The 19192-nt window shown below is 38.3% G+C and overlaps 1 protein-coding gene across 5 annotated transcripts in view; it reads left to right on the forward strand.

Moving 5' to 3' along the window:
* Nucleotides 1–19192, forward strand: part of PRUNE2 (prune homolog 2 with BCH domain) — a 144598-nt gene that overhangs the window by 20456 nt on the left and 104950 nt on the right. For all 5 annotated transcript variants that reach the window (XM_056325031.1, XM_056325033.1, XM_056325032.1 and 2 more), the window contains exons 2-4: nucleotides 12732–12836; nucleotides 13298–13500; nucleotides 14796–14959. In XM_056325031.1, coding sequence (XP_056181006.1) covers nucleotides 12732–12836; nucleotides 13298–13500; nucleotides 14796–14959 — 472 coding nt within the window. The remainder of the gene's footprint in view (nucleotides 1–12731; nucleotides 12837–13297; nucleotides 13501–14795; nucleotides 14960–19192) is intronic.

The following is a 19192-nucleotide window of genomic DNA, read 5'->3' on the forward strand; positions in this document are numbered from 1 at the left end:
ACTGTGGTGCTCTGGGAGACAGTTAACTATTGCAGTGTTGAATTCTGAAGTGCAAGAAGAAATGGGAAATGCCGATTTGAGCATATTCTCTCCTATAGATCTTTCCCAGCTTGTTCCAGTTGTAGCAGATAATCATGATTCTAGCTTCTGGTAACTTTTTGCTTCCTTTGGAGGACATTTTTCAAAGTGATTGTGATTTCTTACAGTTCTTCCTCTATTTTTCCATTGTCATTGGTGCTGGACAAATACAAGGATTAGATTCAGTGTTTTGCTTGATGCACTACATTTTCATAGAAAGACATTTAAGAAAGAAGTCCTGCTCAAACTTACTTTTTTCCTGAAAAATCTTATGTCCTTAGCAGTATTTAAAATGTTTTCCCTGAGACCAAATCAATCCATTTCAGTTTCTGCCCTTTTCTCATTGAACGTTAAAAGAAATGTTTCGGTACGTTAGGACTAGTATTGCATTTCTTCAAATAACAACATTTGTGGATTTTTTTCTTTTTATTGGAGTGTATTTTACCTGTTCTATCTCATTAGAAGGGAAACTAACACCAACACAGCAAAAATAAATGTTTTACACCACCACTGTATATTGCCTTTCAGCACACTTTAATTAAAGTGGCATTTGTTTGTCCTATAATATCACCATTCCCTAATCGATGTACTGAGCAAGCACCATGGTGACAAGATAAGTTGCTTTGTTTTGTTCCATATGTCTGTGCTCCAAATTTTCCATAGTTTTAATTGGTTCCCTGCAGAATAACATTTACAAGCATATGGTATGGAAAATGCTGACTGCATTTGTTATCATATATTTTAGTACATTGGTGGCACTAGATCACTAAGCCTTTAAATGTGATTATGAGGTTACTTAATGCAGTCAATAGTGTGCTTAAAACACAGCAAAAATCTGCAGTGAGCTAAATTGTATCAAGGAAATATGTTTGACTGCCTTCTTAATGCCTCAAGGATAGATGGGGAAGTCTGATTCAGAAAACATTTTGGGTAATGTTTATCCTGAAACATACTTTAGTCACCTAAGAGCAATCTGGAAAAGTCTGTGGAGAATGTTTGACATCACAAGAGGGGAATGCGCGTAGGAACATGGAGTGCAGAAAAGGCAAAATACATGATAGTCGAAGATTATTGATTTTTGAAGAAATGCACTGTCATTAGCTGATGTTTCATCATAATAATAATCAGCTGATTAGCTGAATGCAGGATCAACCCCTGAATCTCATGTGTCTGACTTTGGAGGTGTCAGCACTGCATTGTTACCCTGATTCTGCTCTGGCAGAAGACAGCCAGTCCAAAAGAGAAAACGATTGTCTGGGAAGTCTCCAGTCATCTCAGTGTGGGTGAAGGATGGAGCTCAGCTACGTTGATGCAGATGTTGGGATTTTGATGGGGCTGGAGGGGAGGGTGTGTCATGGTGGATAACAGCTGAACTAGATTTCTTGCTGAGACAAATTAACAGAGGTGGTTTCACACGGGTCCAGGAAGTGTTTAGTGGGTCATAGTAATTAAGAACCTGTTTGGATTTCATGAGCAGACTGGAAACTTGGATGCAGCCTAAATGATGAGAGAACGAGGGTTACTCAGTACATGGAGACTTCTGATGTATGGATTGCATCCTTTGTGTGTGGATTCAAGAAGTACCATATCTCTCCTGACCCTAGCATGAACCCAGCCTAACTTACTAAATAAATTCCAAATTTCTGCCGTTTTAATGTCACCGATACAAAAAAGAGTATTAGACATTAAGGCAGCAAGTTCAAAGTTTATTAGTAACTAGGCATATGCTTAAAAGCGTGTGCATGTTAAAAGTAATACAAGAATGTGATTATGCGTTTTCTCTTGTTCATATGTAATACCCTGGTATTAGTATTATGTCGAGAGCAATTCAGGATCTAAACAGTATAGACATAACCAATTAGTATACGAGTAAAAAGGCAGTGCTTTCTCATAATGGAGTATATGCTTCTATTCTCATAACACCTCAAATAAAAAAAGTAGATTGTTTTTGCAAAGTTGTTTCATTCTGAATGTTTATTTCTTGGTGTACTGTCATTTCTCTAAGAAGCATGGTGTTGCAAGGTAATTTTTAATCTGTGCTGAGTTTCTGCAGTAAGTCAGCCCATCTATCCCTCACAAAAACACTTGGACCTAAACACGTTACAATAATAGATTTCCCTCATGGCAAAAAAGCTGCCAATAATAAGAAAGGGCTTTGGGAAAAATTCTTTTGGGGAATGGTGTTTGCAGCAGGCATAAAGGACAGCAGAGGAGTACTTTTTAATTGGTTTCTCATTTTCTGTGTGGAAAAAGAATTGTGACTAAAATAATACTAAAGTAAAAAAAAAAATAAATCAAACCAAACTTGCATTTTTCTTGAGGCAGTCTTCACAGAGAGTGGTTAAAAAGCCGAAGATATTTTATAATTACAGTATGGCAAAAACCTGTTGAACAAAGGCAAAATTGAAAGTGACTTTGGCCTCCTGATCTTTCTTCCAGCTATGATTTTATCATTCTCAACAGAATGTGTGTAATACATTTCAGGATAAGTCACTGATGGGAAGATGGTGTATGTTTTATTGTTAGCATGGACTACTTGCTTTGTCTTGAATCACTTAAAATACAGTTCATGATGAATAGGAGAAGTTTACACAGACGATCTGAAACAAAATGCAAATGTGAAAATGGAGCTATACATGTTTGTATTGAAGTGCAATGCTCAGAAATACCTATAGCACATAGATAAAAATCTAGAACAGGGGTCCTCAAACTTTAACGAGGGGGCGGGCGCGCGGATGCAGCGGCAGGCAGCCATCTGCGGCTGCTTGGTTTCCCCCCCCAACCCCCGGCAGGGGGGTGGGTGGGGGGGGGTCTGTAAATACCAGGGGCCGGATTGAGGACCCTGGGGGGCTGTATCTGGCCCGTGGGCCGTAGTTTGAGGACCCCTGATCTAGAAGAAACATTGAGATTGCAAGATGGTACAATTAAAATAAAGAACAGAGTAGAACCTGTTTATATATTGTGCATATATAAACAGAAAATTCAGTCTCATTATATGATCACTAATGGTATTCCTGCTGGGCTGCTGGCTCCCTTCAGGGTATGGTCTCCAGTTGATGCATATCACTTAAGGGCTACACTGACTTAAGAAACATGAAGCTCAGCTCCAAAGGCCCCTGTACAGCACAGCGTCCAAGTGACGCCTAACTCTTGGCAGATTTATTCTCAGTTGCAAAGTTGCTTCCACCATTTCCGAGAAGAAGCTAAGCTTAAACACTGTGAGGTTAGACGGTCGGTCTGTGACAGAGTCAGGTAAATGAGTATTATTTGAGTTGAATTCTCTTGCCTTCACCAAAAAAAAAAAAAAAATATCCTTTTTTCTCCAGTGCACTTTCTCTTTGCTTTCTGTAATTCATTCAGCTTCTGCAGTGTATGATGTAGGGGATTATTGCTACCAGTCACCAGTCATCTCCTGATGCACCTACAGAACTGATACACTTAATGTGGCAGGGGCACTCTGCTCCTCAGGTAAACGTGCTCCCTACTTTTAACTAATTTGTTTTTAATATCTCAGGGGACACCTTGATCCTATAGTAAGGCGAACAATTCCCAAAGGAGATGAATACTATCAAGTCCTGTAAACTGATAGGCATCCCAGTCTCACCTTTGCATGTTTAGTGGCAAGTGGGGTAGAGGAGTCATGTAACTTGAGCTGAAAATTCAAATACCTGCTGTGACTGGCTTCAGACACTAAAGATGACCTGGAATAGGAATATAACTTGTTCTCTTGCAGAGCTGAATTGCTTATGCTGTATTGCTAACACTCAGTTATTACTATAGTGAGAGTTCTAGTCCTGCATAGAACACATCAGTTTGATTAACAAATGAGTTAATGCAGCATAAAAGGAAGAGGGGAACTTTGATTTTTACTTCAATCACTTCTATGTTAGAGAATCCTATTGACAGGCTGTTGAACTACTGCTGATTCAAGGTTAAATAATCGTTCTGCTGCATTTTCTTTTTTCAGCCATGCAAGGGTATATCCTATTTTGTCTTGGCAGGAAGAGCACTGCAATACCTTTACTGAGCCTAAGGTCATTTAAGTCAGATTTTCCCCTCCTCATTTTGTTAATCTTTTATCATAAAAAAGTAGGTCTCTTTAATTCCCTAAGGCAAAGCATATTTAATACCTGTCTGACTTAATGGGAATTTTATCTCTACTGTTAAGAGCAAAATTCGGATCAAAACGTGTGGTGCCGGAGTCATGCTTCCAAAATGTGTGTGAACGTGGGCATGTACGTGTACCCCATGTGTAACCCATTTCGAAAACTAGATACTGTTGGGTGTACTGCGTACTTAAACCCCATGATCCAGCACAAGTGGTGTCTCAAAAGCTGGCCCTAAAGGCAAAAATTTGGAGAAGCAAGAGAGTGTGAACATGTAAAGCTTATGCGAAGTGGTGGAAAATCAATGCCAAACCAATCAATGGGACAAATTAATTTTAAAAGGAGCCAACAAGGTTTTGATTGATGTTTTTAATTCTGTGGTGGTGCTTTTGATATTTAAGTGGCATCTCTGCATTATTTAGTTACTCCAACTATTCTTTTTTGGATGAAAATTGCACATAGGAAACCATTGATAGTTTTTATTTTTCTCAGTGTGAATAAATGTATGTCATAGCTTAGAGAGAAGATGTTTAAAGGACAGGCAGAGCAGACTTGCATGCAGTTACATTCTGTAAAGTTAATTGAAAGTGAAGAGAGAGTAGATGTTTGCAGTCGGTAGGAATTCTTTCTTGAACAGTGTGAAGTTTGTCTGCAGAATGCCAAATCGGAGCCTGTTGGTAATACAGGAATACTGAACTGAGTTCTCAGCAGCAATAGCTGACCGTGCCAATTCTTGATTAGAGATGACTGGAAAAGAGAGCTTTTGTTTTGTGGAAATTACAGGAACGATCTAGGGACAAGACTTCCTTGCCTGGCTGGCATGCCAGATAGTTAACCTGCCTCATTTCCATTATTACTTTTGAAGGATCAGCATGCTTCTGTGGAGCAGTGTGATTTTGGGAAATGGCATTTCTAAATAAAACTCTCTTTAGCAAGCTCTTGGCTCTAAAGTATGGCTTTTAAGGTATTAACTTCAGAAAACCAATAATGCTCGTCCAACAAGGCTATGTTCAACCTCCTGTGGGAAGTGCAGTCACCATCAGAGAGAGGAGTGCAGGTGAGGCTGGGTGAAATATGTGCATCATTTAGGCCCCAGGTGAGCTCTATATGCATGACAACTAAGGTGTGAAGACCTTTTCCTACTCTTTGTTATAGACTAGTCATAGTCTATTGTCATAGATCTTACTCAACACAAAATACCAGGTGATATTTTATGCATGTCTAGCCATTTCCAAGGTACTGAATTTTTAACCCTTCCGCTTTCATTTGTCTTTTTTGTAAGACTATGCCTCCCATACAAAAGCAGATGGTGTGCATTTAGAAGATTGCCATTTTGTTTTATTATACTTTATTCTGCTAGTAGGATTGATGTTGGCTGTAAAAGGTGGGGTTTTTTTGATCCATAAGGAAAGCAACATTGTACAATATAGATCCAACAGGTAGTGATTAAAATATGGCACACTCAAGATTCTCTCTATTAAATTATGTTCCTTAGGGAAGAACCCACTATGTAACATGTTTTTTTACAACTGTTACAGTAAAGTACAAAATATATTATATACTGTATATGATAAATGATACTGCAGGGGCAGAGAAATATCATAGTTTTTTCTTCTGTCCTCAAAAATAAAGGAAAACAAAGACTTACCAGGATGAGAGACCATTTTTTTTTCCAGGCCAGAAAAAAGCTTTCTTGTGAAAAGACTTATGAAATATTAAACTAACTTGAATTTTGCATAAAATACTCAATTAACTTTGCCTTGGCTTAAAGCCATTTCTTCGACAATGGAGAAAGATGAGCAACTTAAAAGCCCTTAGGCTGATAGAAGTATAATAATGCCTGATACTATAAGGCAAATGCAAGACATGCTCCAAAATGACTACTCAATAAGTTCTGCCTCTGGGTTGGAGAGGGATTGCAAAGGTAATGAGTAGGTATGAAAATCCTCTCTCATGTAAGTAAGTGATATAAAATCTCACTTGCGGTGTTTGTCACCAGCTTGTCCTTGGTCCAGGCAGGCTTTTTCCCCATACATTTCCAGGAAAGCTAAGTATGTCTGTGCAGCCATGCTCCCCTGTTAGTGCTTCAGCCACCAGGTTGAATAAAACTTTGAGAATTGTGTCTGACGCTGCGTTATTATGCATCTCTGCATCTTCCTCTTACATTAATATGCTTCTATTGAGCTATATAGCTCCTTCCTTTAAAGAATTGCTATCCTTGAGAGGTACTGTCTCATCGCCAGCAGCAAAATGCAGTGATTTTGCTGCAGTTGAAGGACAGAAGATCCAGTGGTAGTTGAGGCAAAAAATAAACTGGCTGAGAAAGCAAAGCTGTGTGTGTGGCTGCCTCTGTGTGTGTACGAAGGAGGGCGAGAAGAACAAAAATTTTTGCCTTGAGACAGTGAGACCGTGTTTTGTAGGAGTTCCTGTTTATACTGGAAGAGGTCTCCAGTATTTCTTGTCTTGCAAGATCGTTTCAGCTTCTGTATTAACAGAAGAAAAAAAGAAGAGACACTGTCTTTTTTGACTGGCATGTGGTTATTTCATGAATCGCTGTAGTAATACATCCTAGTCAAAGATTTACAAACCTGATTGCTAGTATATGCAGTATGATTGAATGAATCAGCTGTTTGAGGCAGGTAAGAAACAGTAGAAAGTTATTTTTGACTGCAGTTGCATAAAGATACAGTTGCCTAAAGATACAGTTGCCCTGCTAATGCTTTTAGGTGAATAAAACCAAAACTGGGCCAATAAGAGTTTCTTTGCTGTAAGTATCAGAGTATTGGAAGAGATCTCTTACTAGATTGCAGAAGTAGCTTAATGTTTATAAATCTCTTTTTTTAGCATGGTAAGTGACTGCTGATCTGTCCAGCCTGATCTGAATTGAATTATCCTGACTGATACCATCTGAGAATGACACATCATTTCTTTAAGTCATTTTATCCCAAGCATCCAGTGTTTATACATTTTACAACTTGGCTTTAATCTAGCTAAACAAAAACCTATCAGCACTGACAGAGATCAGTGGTCTCATGTAGTTGAGACCGTGTTTTATAGGGGTTCCCGTTTATACTAGAAGAGGTCTCCAGTATTTCTTGTCTTGCAAGATCGTTATGAGTTCCAGTTTTCATCATCAGTCTCTTAATTTTTTTAATTCTTAGAGCTATTGAGAATTCATAATTCCTCTCAGATTTAGCTGTGGTAGCTGCAGGAGTTAATATGTTTTAGTCTTACTGCATCTAAGTATCACAGAGTTTATGCAGCTAAATCTTCTTCATGATTGTGGGCTTCTATGCTGGGGTATTTGCTTGGAAAGACCTGGAAGAGGAAGCCTCGCATCCACATGCCTGCTTTTCTCATAGCTGGCTGATGAGCAAGCAGGAGACTATGCAAACTAACTGCCTGAGAGGATGAAAGAGGTAGCAGTCTCAGACCCATCAGGAAAACAGTAAGCTTGGGTGGCCCTGGGATGGCAGACTCCAGGGTTGCTTTTATGGAGAGTATACTTTTTGGAAGGCTATTATTAATAAGTAGTGGTAAGATACTAAAAAGTCATTCAGGGAGCTGTACATGGGGAGAGGAAATGCTGGTGAAATTGTCTTGGACCTGCAAGAGAGGAAGGAAAAGAGAATACAATTATGCTTAGTTGAGCAGAAGAGCTGAGATCACAAAAGGTGAAAAAAAGTATCACTGATCATTAAAGCAGTATGTGAGAACAGTCAGTGGAAGGTCTACCTAGTGCCTTGATATTTAGAAAAAAATAGATAAGAGATCGGGTCACAACAACAGCTCATGCTGGTTTCATGTTGGTTTCTGAACCGTAAGCAGCCGTAGAAGCTGAGGAGACAGTTCCCTCAGCCTCAGAAGAGGTGGTGCCAACTTAACGGAGGAAACTTTATGCATAAGTCTGTCAGAGCTAAGATGTCACCTGAGCGAGAGGATGCTACTTCTTATGGAAGATCTGAGAACCATTACCTGATGTGAGAATTGGGGGATAGCACACCATGGTTCCAAATACAGAAGAACCACAGCCTGTCGCAGGGAACACTTGCTTTGTGCAGGATTCTGCTTATATTATTATAGGTAAGTTCAGGTTTGAGCCCTGGAAGATGAAAACAAAGGTTGTTTTGAGGGTTCCATCATTTTAATAACAACTTGTTCAGTTATTCTTCTTAGTGTAACTTCAGATCTGTCAGCACCCTCCTTCATGCTAGCTTCTGATTGCTTTAAAAGTTGCATTAAGCAATGTTTTGGTAGTAGACTATGGGACCTGGTTGGTCCTGAAGGAGTATCTCATGATTTTTATCCATGGATGGTGGTGTCTTTTTGCCAGTAATGATTATCTGAGGCAGTGACATCATGCTGAAAGTACTGACTTCTACAGCTTACAAGATGCTGCAAATCAGATTGAGGGTTTAAAATGTTGCTTTCATAGTCCCGTGGTAGAATTGGTAGACAGCACCTATTTGTACTAAGGTGAATGTCTGCAGTAGCATTCAGGTTTTTATCACTGCAGTTTAGCAGAGTTGATCTGTTACCCAATGCACAAATCTCAAATTGTCTGTCCAGCAGGGGGATGAAACAATATTTCACCTGCTCTCTCACATGTATAACACTGTGGTCATTGCTAAGCTTTAGCTAAAGTATCTGCATTGTTGGTACGGGGTTTCCTCTGTTAAAATAGAATGGGGGAGAGAAAACCTAGCTGTCTTGAGTAATAAATACATCGTCTGTGGTTCTGGCATCAGATGAATACTCAGTTCAAATAATAAAGAAGCTTGCAGTAGAAAGTGTTGTCCATGTGAGTAGGTTATGCATGTGTGATCTTTAATGTGTCACTGAGTTATTTTAGTGGTTATCAGTGGGGAATGGGAAGATAAATAATTCCTTCTTAGTGTACTGAGCTGTGTCAGGGCTAGCATGTACCTGTTTATGTACTTCCCTGTAAATGTCCTTGGCTGCTCAGTTTTGCATGTGACAGCTGTCAGACTGTAGCTCATGGTCTGTGGTTTGGAGTTATATCCATGTCCTCAGGGGAGTTACTGTTTAGCCCAGTGGTTCTAATCTTCCTGTTAACTTTGCCTCTAATGGGACGGCACAAACTATGTGAATGCGGATACTAGGGTGGGACTTCTTAACAGTGGCTGGTACAGATTGTCTGCAAGTCTGATCTATTTCCACCTATATCAAATTTATGCTCTTTTTTAGAAATGTATCATAGAATCGTAGAATATCTCAAGTGGAAGGGACCCATAAGAATCATTGAATCCAACTTGCCTTTGAGAGAACAGATTACTTATGTGGATAAGAGTATTTGTTAAGAAAAAGCATGATTTAATTTAGGAAAATAATAGCAAACATTTTCTTGTGCTTTGTAGTAGTAATTAGAGTGAAATTTTAGGTTGGTTTTTTTATGTTTTACTCCTTTTATGAATTTGCAGAACTACGGGAAGAATTAACTGTCCAAACATATTCTACAACTTTATTAATATAAATTTATTTATAATAATTAGTTTGGTAAGACATGATTTGGTATTGGAAGGTGCCTCTTCAAAAATCATGCTTTCACACTTGTATTTAGTGAAGAAGATTCTTCAGACTGGTGAAACAAGATGTGAATTGTCACTTCTCTCTCATCGGTATGTCTTACATCACCAGAATATGAAGTACAGACTTTCTTTGCTGTTCTAGCCGATTTTGGCCTTGAAATCTGTGAAACAGAAACTTGAATTACTAATGAAGACAGCTTACAGGTTGACTTCGTATTTTAACATTAGTAGAACAGCTGTCATTTTCTTAGAAAAACTCCATCGAAAAACACTTTGCCAAAAGTCGCAAATGAGAGATTAGGGAATGAAGTGGGGTAGTTGTATACAAATGAACAGATTCTTACTCAGGTAGAGTACAGTCATTAAAATATCCAATTGTAGTGGATGAAACAAAAATATGCCCTCTCTGGAGTGACCAGGGAAAGGCAGTGTGCAACAGAAACCCGTGAACGTCTTCAGAAATTTGTTTTTCATTCCCTTTGCTTTGGGAAAGAGTTGGCAGTAGCTAGCAGGTTACCTCAACCAGATGTCTGTCTCGGGCAGAAATATTTTGGAGGAAATGAGTAGTTGTTTAGAGGAATAGTATGTTGGCAGGCTGATGAAGAAATACACCCTCTCACCGTTAGCCTGCTTACTGTCATGTGAAAAAATCAGCTTATTAAGTTCTATCTCAGAGCTCTTGTTAAGCTCTTGAGAATAGTCCAAAGAGGTGGCCTGTCCTTCCATGGTCTGTTATGGTTTGTATGTGTTGATGAAATTCTGGTGTGGTGGACTTAAAAAGTCAGTCCCTAAATGGCTAGTTGGCCTGTTTGCGTTACAAAGAGATGGTCTCCAGAGCTTTCTTGTCCCACTGTGTTCTCTTTGCATTCTGCTTTGTACAGCCATGCTTTTCTCATTTCTTCAGAAGTCAAGTGTAGGGTTCAGAAACTTTTAGTCTTGAATTTTTTCACGTTTTGTGTCATTATTCTGTCTCCATTCCTGAAGAGTTAATAAAGCCGGGGGGTGGGGGGGTGGGGGGGGGTGGGGTTGGCAGCATGGGGGCACATGCAAATGAGTGAAAGATGATGGGTTGTTTGTTGGTTTTTTTTTTTTTTTTAGAAATGTGAATTCATCTTTTCCTTTTAAACAGTTTTTAAGACAAAGATGGTTTCCCATCTTTCGCGGTTCTCCTCCCACATGATTTTCTACAGATTTTAGAGTTGCAGTATACCTGTGTAACAATGCTAGAGCTAACATGTGAGTTTAACAAAGCTACAGCTATCAAGTGAGTTGTAAAAACAACTGTGCAGATTTTAGTGCTTGGGAGAATGGATTCTAAAGACAACACAAAAAATGTCTTGATTTTTCAAAAGAGAACACTTACGTACCTGATGACACAAATAGGTCTGCCATTCATCACTGAAACTCAGATGACTGTTGCTAGTTCTGTATGGGATAGTGTTTTGTTTAATGTAAGCAATAAGAAGCAGTTTTTCTATAGGTACAGAACATGTAGATACAGAACAGCATCAGATGGCTTGAAATTTTTTATATTGTTTGCACTGAGCTCCTAGACGTGGGTGACTTTGTAGATTTAATAATCAATTTGTCAGTTCATTCATTTTTTTGCAGTTATGATGAACCTAAAGAAAAAGACTTCTATACACTGAATAATACTGACAAAGGATGAGCTCATGAACTTTATTTTCATTCTTTAGGGTGACAGATTAATCAGAAATATATGCTGCAGAACAATATAGCAACAGATACATTGGAAAGAGGAAAACTGAGACAGTTTATTGCTGCTGAAGACCTACAGCTGAAATGAATGTATCTGTTCCAGACACTGTACTCTTCAGAATGCTGGCTGTCTTTCCCTGTACATAGGGAATGGAGAATAGGTGTCCTGGTTTTATTACCCGAAGGTATTTTGATGGCTGGGTTCCATATAAGGTACAAAGAATTGAGTTTCTTCCTTATAACCAGATACAGGTGAAATTAGACACAGAGAAAAAAGGTTAGTTTTAAAAAAAATGCACATTTATAATTATTGAGGATACTAATTCTATACTTCTGTTGAAAGATTAACATTTTATTTGATACCCAAAATCCTAATTCAGAATATCAAGCAAGTACATCAGCCTGTGTACTACAACAAAAATGTTTAATTGCATATATTTGGTTAACATTTTATTTGATACCCAAAATCCTAATTCAGAATATCAAGCAAGTACATCAGCCTGTGTACTGCAACAAAAATGTTTAATTGCATATATTTGGTTCTGAAACATCTACCTTACCATCAGTCAGATGTTTCTCAAATTAAGAGGCATAGCTCATTAGAAGAAAACAAACTGCAATGTTTCTGTGCAGCTAGCTTGACATTAATGATGTGCACAAGAGAAAAACATCATCTTACATTTTGTGTGTGCAATTATGAAGAAGGTAGACACTTCCCTGGAATATTTTCCTTTCACATAATTGGTCTGTGTTCTTTTCCTTGTGTTTGGAAGGCTCTCAAGTTTATTAAATGCAGAAGAGACTTGGTTCCCTTTTCAAGTGAGAACAACTTCAAGTGCTTCACTGGGGGCGTTCAGCTTCTGAGGAGTCAGTCAAAAACTTTGTCTGGTTACTGATTTCAGCAAGCAAAGGAAAAAGGGAAAATTAAAACTGCATCTTGCTGTGTATAGTTTGCTGTGTGTATTTCCACGCTCTTTTGAACTCTTTCTGATTAGACCTGCGAAGTGTTTTCAAAAGCTTTTCCCACATACACATGAAGCTGCTTATCTGATGTTTGGCTGCTAAAGGGCGAGATCTAGTTTGGGTTCTAAACCGGGGTCTCTTATGAAAACCAGGTTTCTTGGCTTTCCTGGGAGCTGTGAAGCCAAGGAAACATGTCTGATCCCACAGTGTGGACGGTGCATGATATTTAACTTGTCTTTCAAAGTGCCATGGTGATAGGCCTTTGTTTTTTGTCGTCATTGTCACTCATTGCAATTGTCTTCTACTACTGTTACAGAACAGGAGCAAATGCTTGGAGAAAGTCCATGTTGTTCTTGGGAATAAGTCCTGTGATTTGGATTCTCTTATTTCTACCCTGGCCTATGCCTACTTTCTAGACAAGGTAATGGGGAGAATGGGACTGAGTGGTCTTAACTCATTGGTTCCATGTTGTTACAGACATCTCATTGTTAAGTTAACTACAACATACAGTAGAAACGTTATTCTGGACAATGATTTTGTTACCATCAGGGGTGAGATTTTTATGTAGAAACAATTACATTTCATTCCATACTAAAATTAATGAGTGAGTATTAGATGGCTTATTCAATAGCAGCAGAAGTTCACCCCTGTACATCATTCTTCCTCCTTCCTGGTTTCCCAGTGATTCTGTGGGAAGCAAACAGAGACAGAATAACAAGAGAAAAAGCAAACCACATTTTCTTAAAAAAGAAGTAGAAGGGGGGGAAAAAAACAAACAGAAAAATCAGGCTCTTTCTAATTGCTCACTGTGTTAAAACATTTTCCTAAGAAAAACCAATTTTTGTTTTCTGCAACTCTGACAAATGCACACCTGTGTTACAGGTCAGTCCTCCTGACGTTCTTTGCTTACCGGTGTTGAACATACCAAGACAAGATTTTAGCTACTTCACAGAGACAAGATGTATATTGGAGGAACTGAATATCCCGGAGTCATTCCATATCTTCCGCGATGAAATCAATTTGCACCAGCTGAACGCTGAAGGGAAATTGTCTTTAACACTTGTAAACAGCAACATGCTGACAAGGTATTGCATCGTATGTACAGCAAGATGGCTTATGTGGGTTTGAGCTGCTTTAAAAATTTTCTTTTACATTTTTTCTGCATTAATACTGGTATTGCAATGTTAACACAGACCAAAGAGAGGAAATCAAAGTATGTTTTAACTCCCATTATGTCCAGTAAATGTAACAACCTAAATAGTCACCTTTCTGTCACTTCTAATGGATGTCCCTGTTTTAAGGACCTTGTATTCTCACACAGTTTAGATTAGATATTGCAGTTTAGTTCAAATAGTCTGGAAGTTTCCTGTGACTAGTTTTCTTCCTGCCTTTTAGTTGGCTTTCACTAAAGGCATTAAGACTCTCCTAGTGGTTTGGAGATGGATACCACTTTTGCATGTGTTAAGATGGCTGCTAGATTATTGCAGTCCTTACGAACTACAGGATTTTTCTCAAATTGTTGTCAATGCTAGAGGCTTGGAGTTGCTCAGTGGAAGACCATAGTCCATATACTCATCCTTAAGAGGGAGTATCTACAAGCTAATAGTGAAACATCTGTAGGGAGCCTCTTTGCATGGCCTGCTTCTCTGGCCCAGAGTGAAGGATGCTGTTTACTTCCAGCTCCCTTTAGAACTTCATTTCAGATGAATAATATCCTGTTGTGCTGTCGCCCCGTCATACTCCGAGGGGTCTGCAGATTAGAAACACCTAATACGAGAAACATACGTAAATCTCATAGGTATTGATTCTTTAGTTTTAGTCAGCTCAGAACATCATTCTCTTTTTCAGAGTAAAAATTATCTGTAAATTTTGCTTTTTATTAGTGTCCTTTCCTGTATTTCTTCCTTCTAAAGAATTATGATTAACATATTATTTATTAAATATAGTTTATCTTTGCTGTTGCTATTATATTTATAAGCAGGAACATAGTGTCTAAATGCAAAATAAAGATCTGTAAGTTTTCAAAATACTCAATAGGGAAAATCCCAAATCCTCCCCTATATTAAGAGTGATACTTCCAATACATGTAGAAATATTTTTTCAAATTGTTAGTTTTTAAAGATTTTGATAATAGAAATGTAAACATTTAAATCTTAGTACTTGGTGATGTAGTAAGCAATAAAACACCATGAACACCTCATTTTAAAAAAATAGATTTTAAGATATTACTATGACATTCTTTGGCTTTATAGTAGACTTCAAGGAGCAGTAACCCTAGTGTTTTAGTCTGGAATCTTTACAAAAATTTTTGCACTGTTTTACTGCATTGTCTAAGCAGCTAGAAAGAAATATATATATAACTTTTGAATTTGCTTGATAGTGAGGATAAAAGTTTGGAATCAGCTGTTGTCAAAGTCATCAATCCAGATGAGCAGTGTGATGGCAGCCTGGAGTTACAAGCATCGTCTTCCTCTTTAGTAGTAAAAGAGATTCTTCAAGAGGCACCAGAGTTAATCACTCAGCAACTGGCTTATCTCCTCAGAGGTGAGAGATTACTCTTTATATTAAATACTGAAAGGTTTAATGGAGTGTTTCTGAATCTGCTCATGCAGAAAGAGTGTGATCCATTCTTTGGTTAACAATCCCTTTAAAGACCACGGGAAGCTTCATAAAAGAAGCAGGGAGTAAAGAGTTTGTTAAAGAGTAACATTATATTGAATATTAAAAATGTGCATTTAAAAATAGGCATGAGAGGTCTTTGCTGTATCACTAGACAAGAATATTAAATGGAGCTGTCGACATACCAGCTGGGTAGCTGGAAAAGCTGTGCAGTTCGTCGATTCCAGGGGCACTGTGGACAACAATATGGATTGGAATCTAATATTTACATGTTAAAGCTTGTCGCAATGATGGTACCTTTTTATAAATGATGTTTTAATGGTGTGATGTGAAACTTTTATGGTTTAAAAACACTGTAACCAAATCTTCATTGCACTCTCCTTTTTTATATAGTATGCCTGGTAGAGTACAAAGGATGGGGCTTCAGCAGTCAGAAGTATTTTCATTTCTGTCTTCATAGTCATTTGTATTGATTTACTCAGTTTATTTGCTGCAGCAGAACTCTTCAATTGGAAATAAAACTGGGGTTGAGAAGAACTGATTGCTGGCTTTAAGTTATTTACTGAATTTTAATAGTGCTAAATGAATTTTGAAGGTTTTATATCTTAAGTGATGTGCAACTGGTAAATGCTCTTTTAAGAAATTAATGTGGGCATGTTTAATGAAAATTATGAAAACTTGCTTACACTTAGACTTCAGAAGCTACTGGAGTCTTGGCTTGTCATTGTACTTATAACTGTGGTAACTAACGTAATGAGCATGTTATGAGAAATTACAAAATTTAATTTTTTTTTTATATTTCCATAGAAGAAGCATTAACAGTAATGCAGCATTTAGCCTACTCTTTTAGTACATTTCCATGCTAATAAGCTCTAATAAACATGCCATGATACATTTTTGTAAGCTCCAAATTTCTATTAAGTAGCTATCCAGGAATGTAGGTAAATGACCAAGCATAATAATAGATTTTGGAGGCAGAATCAAAAAAAAGGCTTTTGGGGATCTCACAGGATACCTGTCTGATGGTGGAAAAGAGGATGCAGTGCTCTGAGTAACGAACAAGAACGTGTTCAAGTACTACACATGGTTGTAAGTGTCTGCATATTTTGGCTGCCTAGTCTGTGTCCAAATTAAAATAAAATGCTTTTATTAGAGAAATATTGGAAGTATTTGCATTAGGTACAGCACTTCTAGTTTTGAGGGAGATAGTAGCTTTTTTTTTTTCCTAAATTAGTAATTTCATTTTAATTGCTGCATTTGGTATTGCATGTTTGAGGAATTTAGTGGAAATAGGAGTCCCTGCGTACCTTCTCCTACATGGTATGAGAAGTGATTGACAAAGCCTAAACAAAAAAAAAAAGAGAGCTGCACTTGTGGCTTTGTGCTTTTCAACTTCTCCCAGCAACACAGTTTGTACGTATAGAGGGCTAAGCAATACAGTAAGTCCTGTTGTGGGTCTCTGGAAGCAGAAAAGGTTTTTGGTATTGAAGAACCTTCCATTGCAAATTCAGAAGAGTCAGTAAGTCCCATTACTGGTTTTGGTAAGACAAAAAAAAAGTAATTCCTAGATATAAATGTATGTAGATGGCTGATCTATAAGCAGTCTGAAAATAAAAGATCAAATACAACCTACCAAGTCTAGCTTTTGTGTTTCTCTGTATATATACCATGGCCTGCTGTCAAAGTCCTTGCCCATAAAGTATAGCTTTTGAAATGTATCTCAGCTGTGAGCACAGGAGATAAAGGAACCGCATACCATGTCCTGGAAGTAGAGATGGCTGCTTCATCCTCACTACCCGTGGCTGCGTGCGTAGGGGCTCACAGGATGGCCCCTCTCTCTGGCAGCACTTGTGGGCATAGAGCCGGTGAAAAGGCCCTGCTGGGTCTTCGAGACTCGTTATGTTACTTCCAATGTATATTAGAATCTGTATATTGTTAGTTTGTATAAATTTTGGGTGAAGTTCAGAACAGAAGGCCAAAGTCGATCTCAAAGTGATGAGAATTAGGATTTTATTTTCATAAAATAGCTGAGAAATCCTAAAATTGAGTCTGTGTGCTGGGAACTAGTCTCTCATTTTCTGGCTTTCCAGTGAGTATTTTGCTAGAAGACTTGAAAGATAATACAAGTATCTCATGTTTTAATAATTATTGCATAGTGGCTGTGACAGCTTCATTTGTTGCCTCTTTTTCAAACCTTTTTCTTACAGTCTGTTAGCAATCTTTTTATTTAATAACAAAGGCAGGTGTTTATAACCTGCAGTATTTCAACTTTGAACAAACTTCACCTGCTTGTCTGTATTAAAAAAAAAAAAAAAAAAAAAGTCAAGAGAAAAGACTTTTCCTGTGAAACTGTACATTATTGATTTAGGCAGGTTAATATTTAAGGACTTTTTTTCAGCTGAATGCTTTCCTGGCATCTTTGTCTTCCCATCAGACATGCTATAAGTTATTTCTACCCTTGGTCTTTGAACAGAGCCTGCATTGAGAGTCAGTGTTTACAGCCATATTTGCCTTAAGTTAGAGCTTGTGCTGTCCCTGGATTTGTGCCAGAAGCAAACAATTATAGAACCTGCCAGAGTCTTGGGCCTGTATTATTTTATTTCCCCAGAGATGTTTACAAGGGGACTGTTGCCAAACTCAAGATCCATTAAACTGCTGAATCATTACATTTTCTGTTGCAGCCAGCTGGCAAGGATGTGATTCCAAGCACTCGCTGTCAGGTACCTTGGGTCAGTGCACTCTCAAAAATGCCTCCTTATGTTTATTTGTATAAGGCCTTGAAGGATGCCACAAGGTGCAGACTGCAACATGTAAATAGAGACAGATTTACAGCAAGAGCATCAGCATTATTTTTTTTTGGAGGTGAATCTGCTTTTGCTAGTTGTGAGCTGCGTGGCTGAGGTCTTTTTGTGCCCTGTTGGGGCAGGCTGACTTTCAGTAGAGAAAATTATGTTGTTATTCTAGCCACCCAGACAAATGTTAAGAAATGCCCTTTTAAGGACTTTAGGAATGATGCCATTTTTTTTTTCCCCGTCTTGTACATTGATCAGATGATTCACATGTTCCCTGTTTTGATGCCTCCCTAATATAAATACCAGAAAGAAAGAAGCATTTTGAACTTCACCAAACACTGCACTTACTTGGACTGCTACTTTTGTGTTTATGTATGGAAACAGATTTCTTGGAGGCAGTGCTGCCCCTGCCACGCCCCCCCCCCCCCCCCCCAGTTAAATATTGTTCTAGCTTTGTGACTTCACTGTTAATTGCAATAAAGACTGCTTGCTTGGGTCCATTTTACATTTTTGGTTTGTGGGTTTTTTTGGGGGTCTGGAGTGTTGAGGTATACTTTCCATGAGGGACTGTTGGTTTTCCACTTCTCCCTGTCCTCTATTTTTCCAGGTCATGGAACAAAACCTTGACAGGAGAAATGCCTGTCTTTTCATTGTAGTGTTTTTTGCAGCCATAAACTTGTGATTCAGGAGATGCTTGTGCTGTTCTTAATGTTTTCCCAAAACGACTTCTGCCTTCATTAGATCATGTTTAATATTAATGCACAGCAATTGCTTTTGGCAAAACTAGTGCTCCACTTCCAAACTGCTTTGCAAAAAAACAATAAAAAGCACATTTTTTTTGAGTCCTAGCCTGTTTTCTAGTGACCTCTCCTTTGGAGAAAAATATCTATAATGTAGTGTGATGTACACAAGAAATAATATTGAATCTTGTATTACCTATTTCTTTTCTCTGTTCTTGTCAGCAGACAGAGCAGCTTCCATTATGCTTTCAGAAACCCTGGGGGAGTTACACCAGCAGTCAGTAAAAACTGCAGGAGATTTCTGAGCCTGTGTATCTCTTTTACAGCAGGTACTTAGAAGAGAGCACGTGACTAAATGGGACTACGGACCTTTGGCCAAGCAGAACTACCTTGTGTGAACTGTTTTTCTGAATTACCTGGAATCTTAACCCTCATAAGGGTGCTGAGGATGCTTGGGAGAGAAGACGTGTGCCTTTCTTTCTTGCTGATAAGCATAGTATTAAAGAATGAAGGAAGAATAAATGTTGATCTCAGGGCTTGCTGACACCCTGTTAATTTGAGAAGGATCCTTTTCTTGCTTTCATCCTAGTAGAAAAGTTAGCAATTGTAAGCACTGCGGTATCGTG

The sequence above is a fragment of the Falco biarmicus genome, chromosome Z (genome assembly GCF_023638135.1).
Source record: "Falco biarmicus isolate bFalBia1 chromosome Z, bFalBia1.pri, whole genome shotgun sequence".
Lineage (NCBI taxonomy): Eukaryota > Metazoa > Chordata > Aves > Falconiformes > Falconidae > Falco > Falco biarmicus.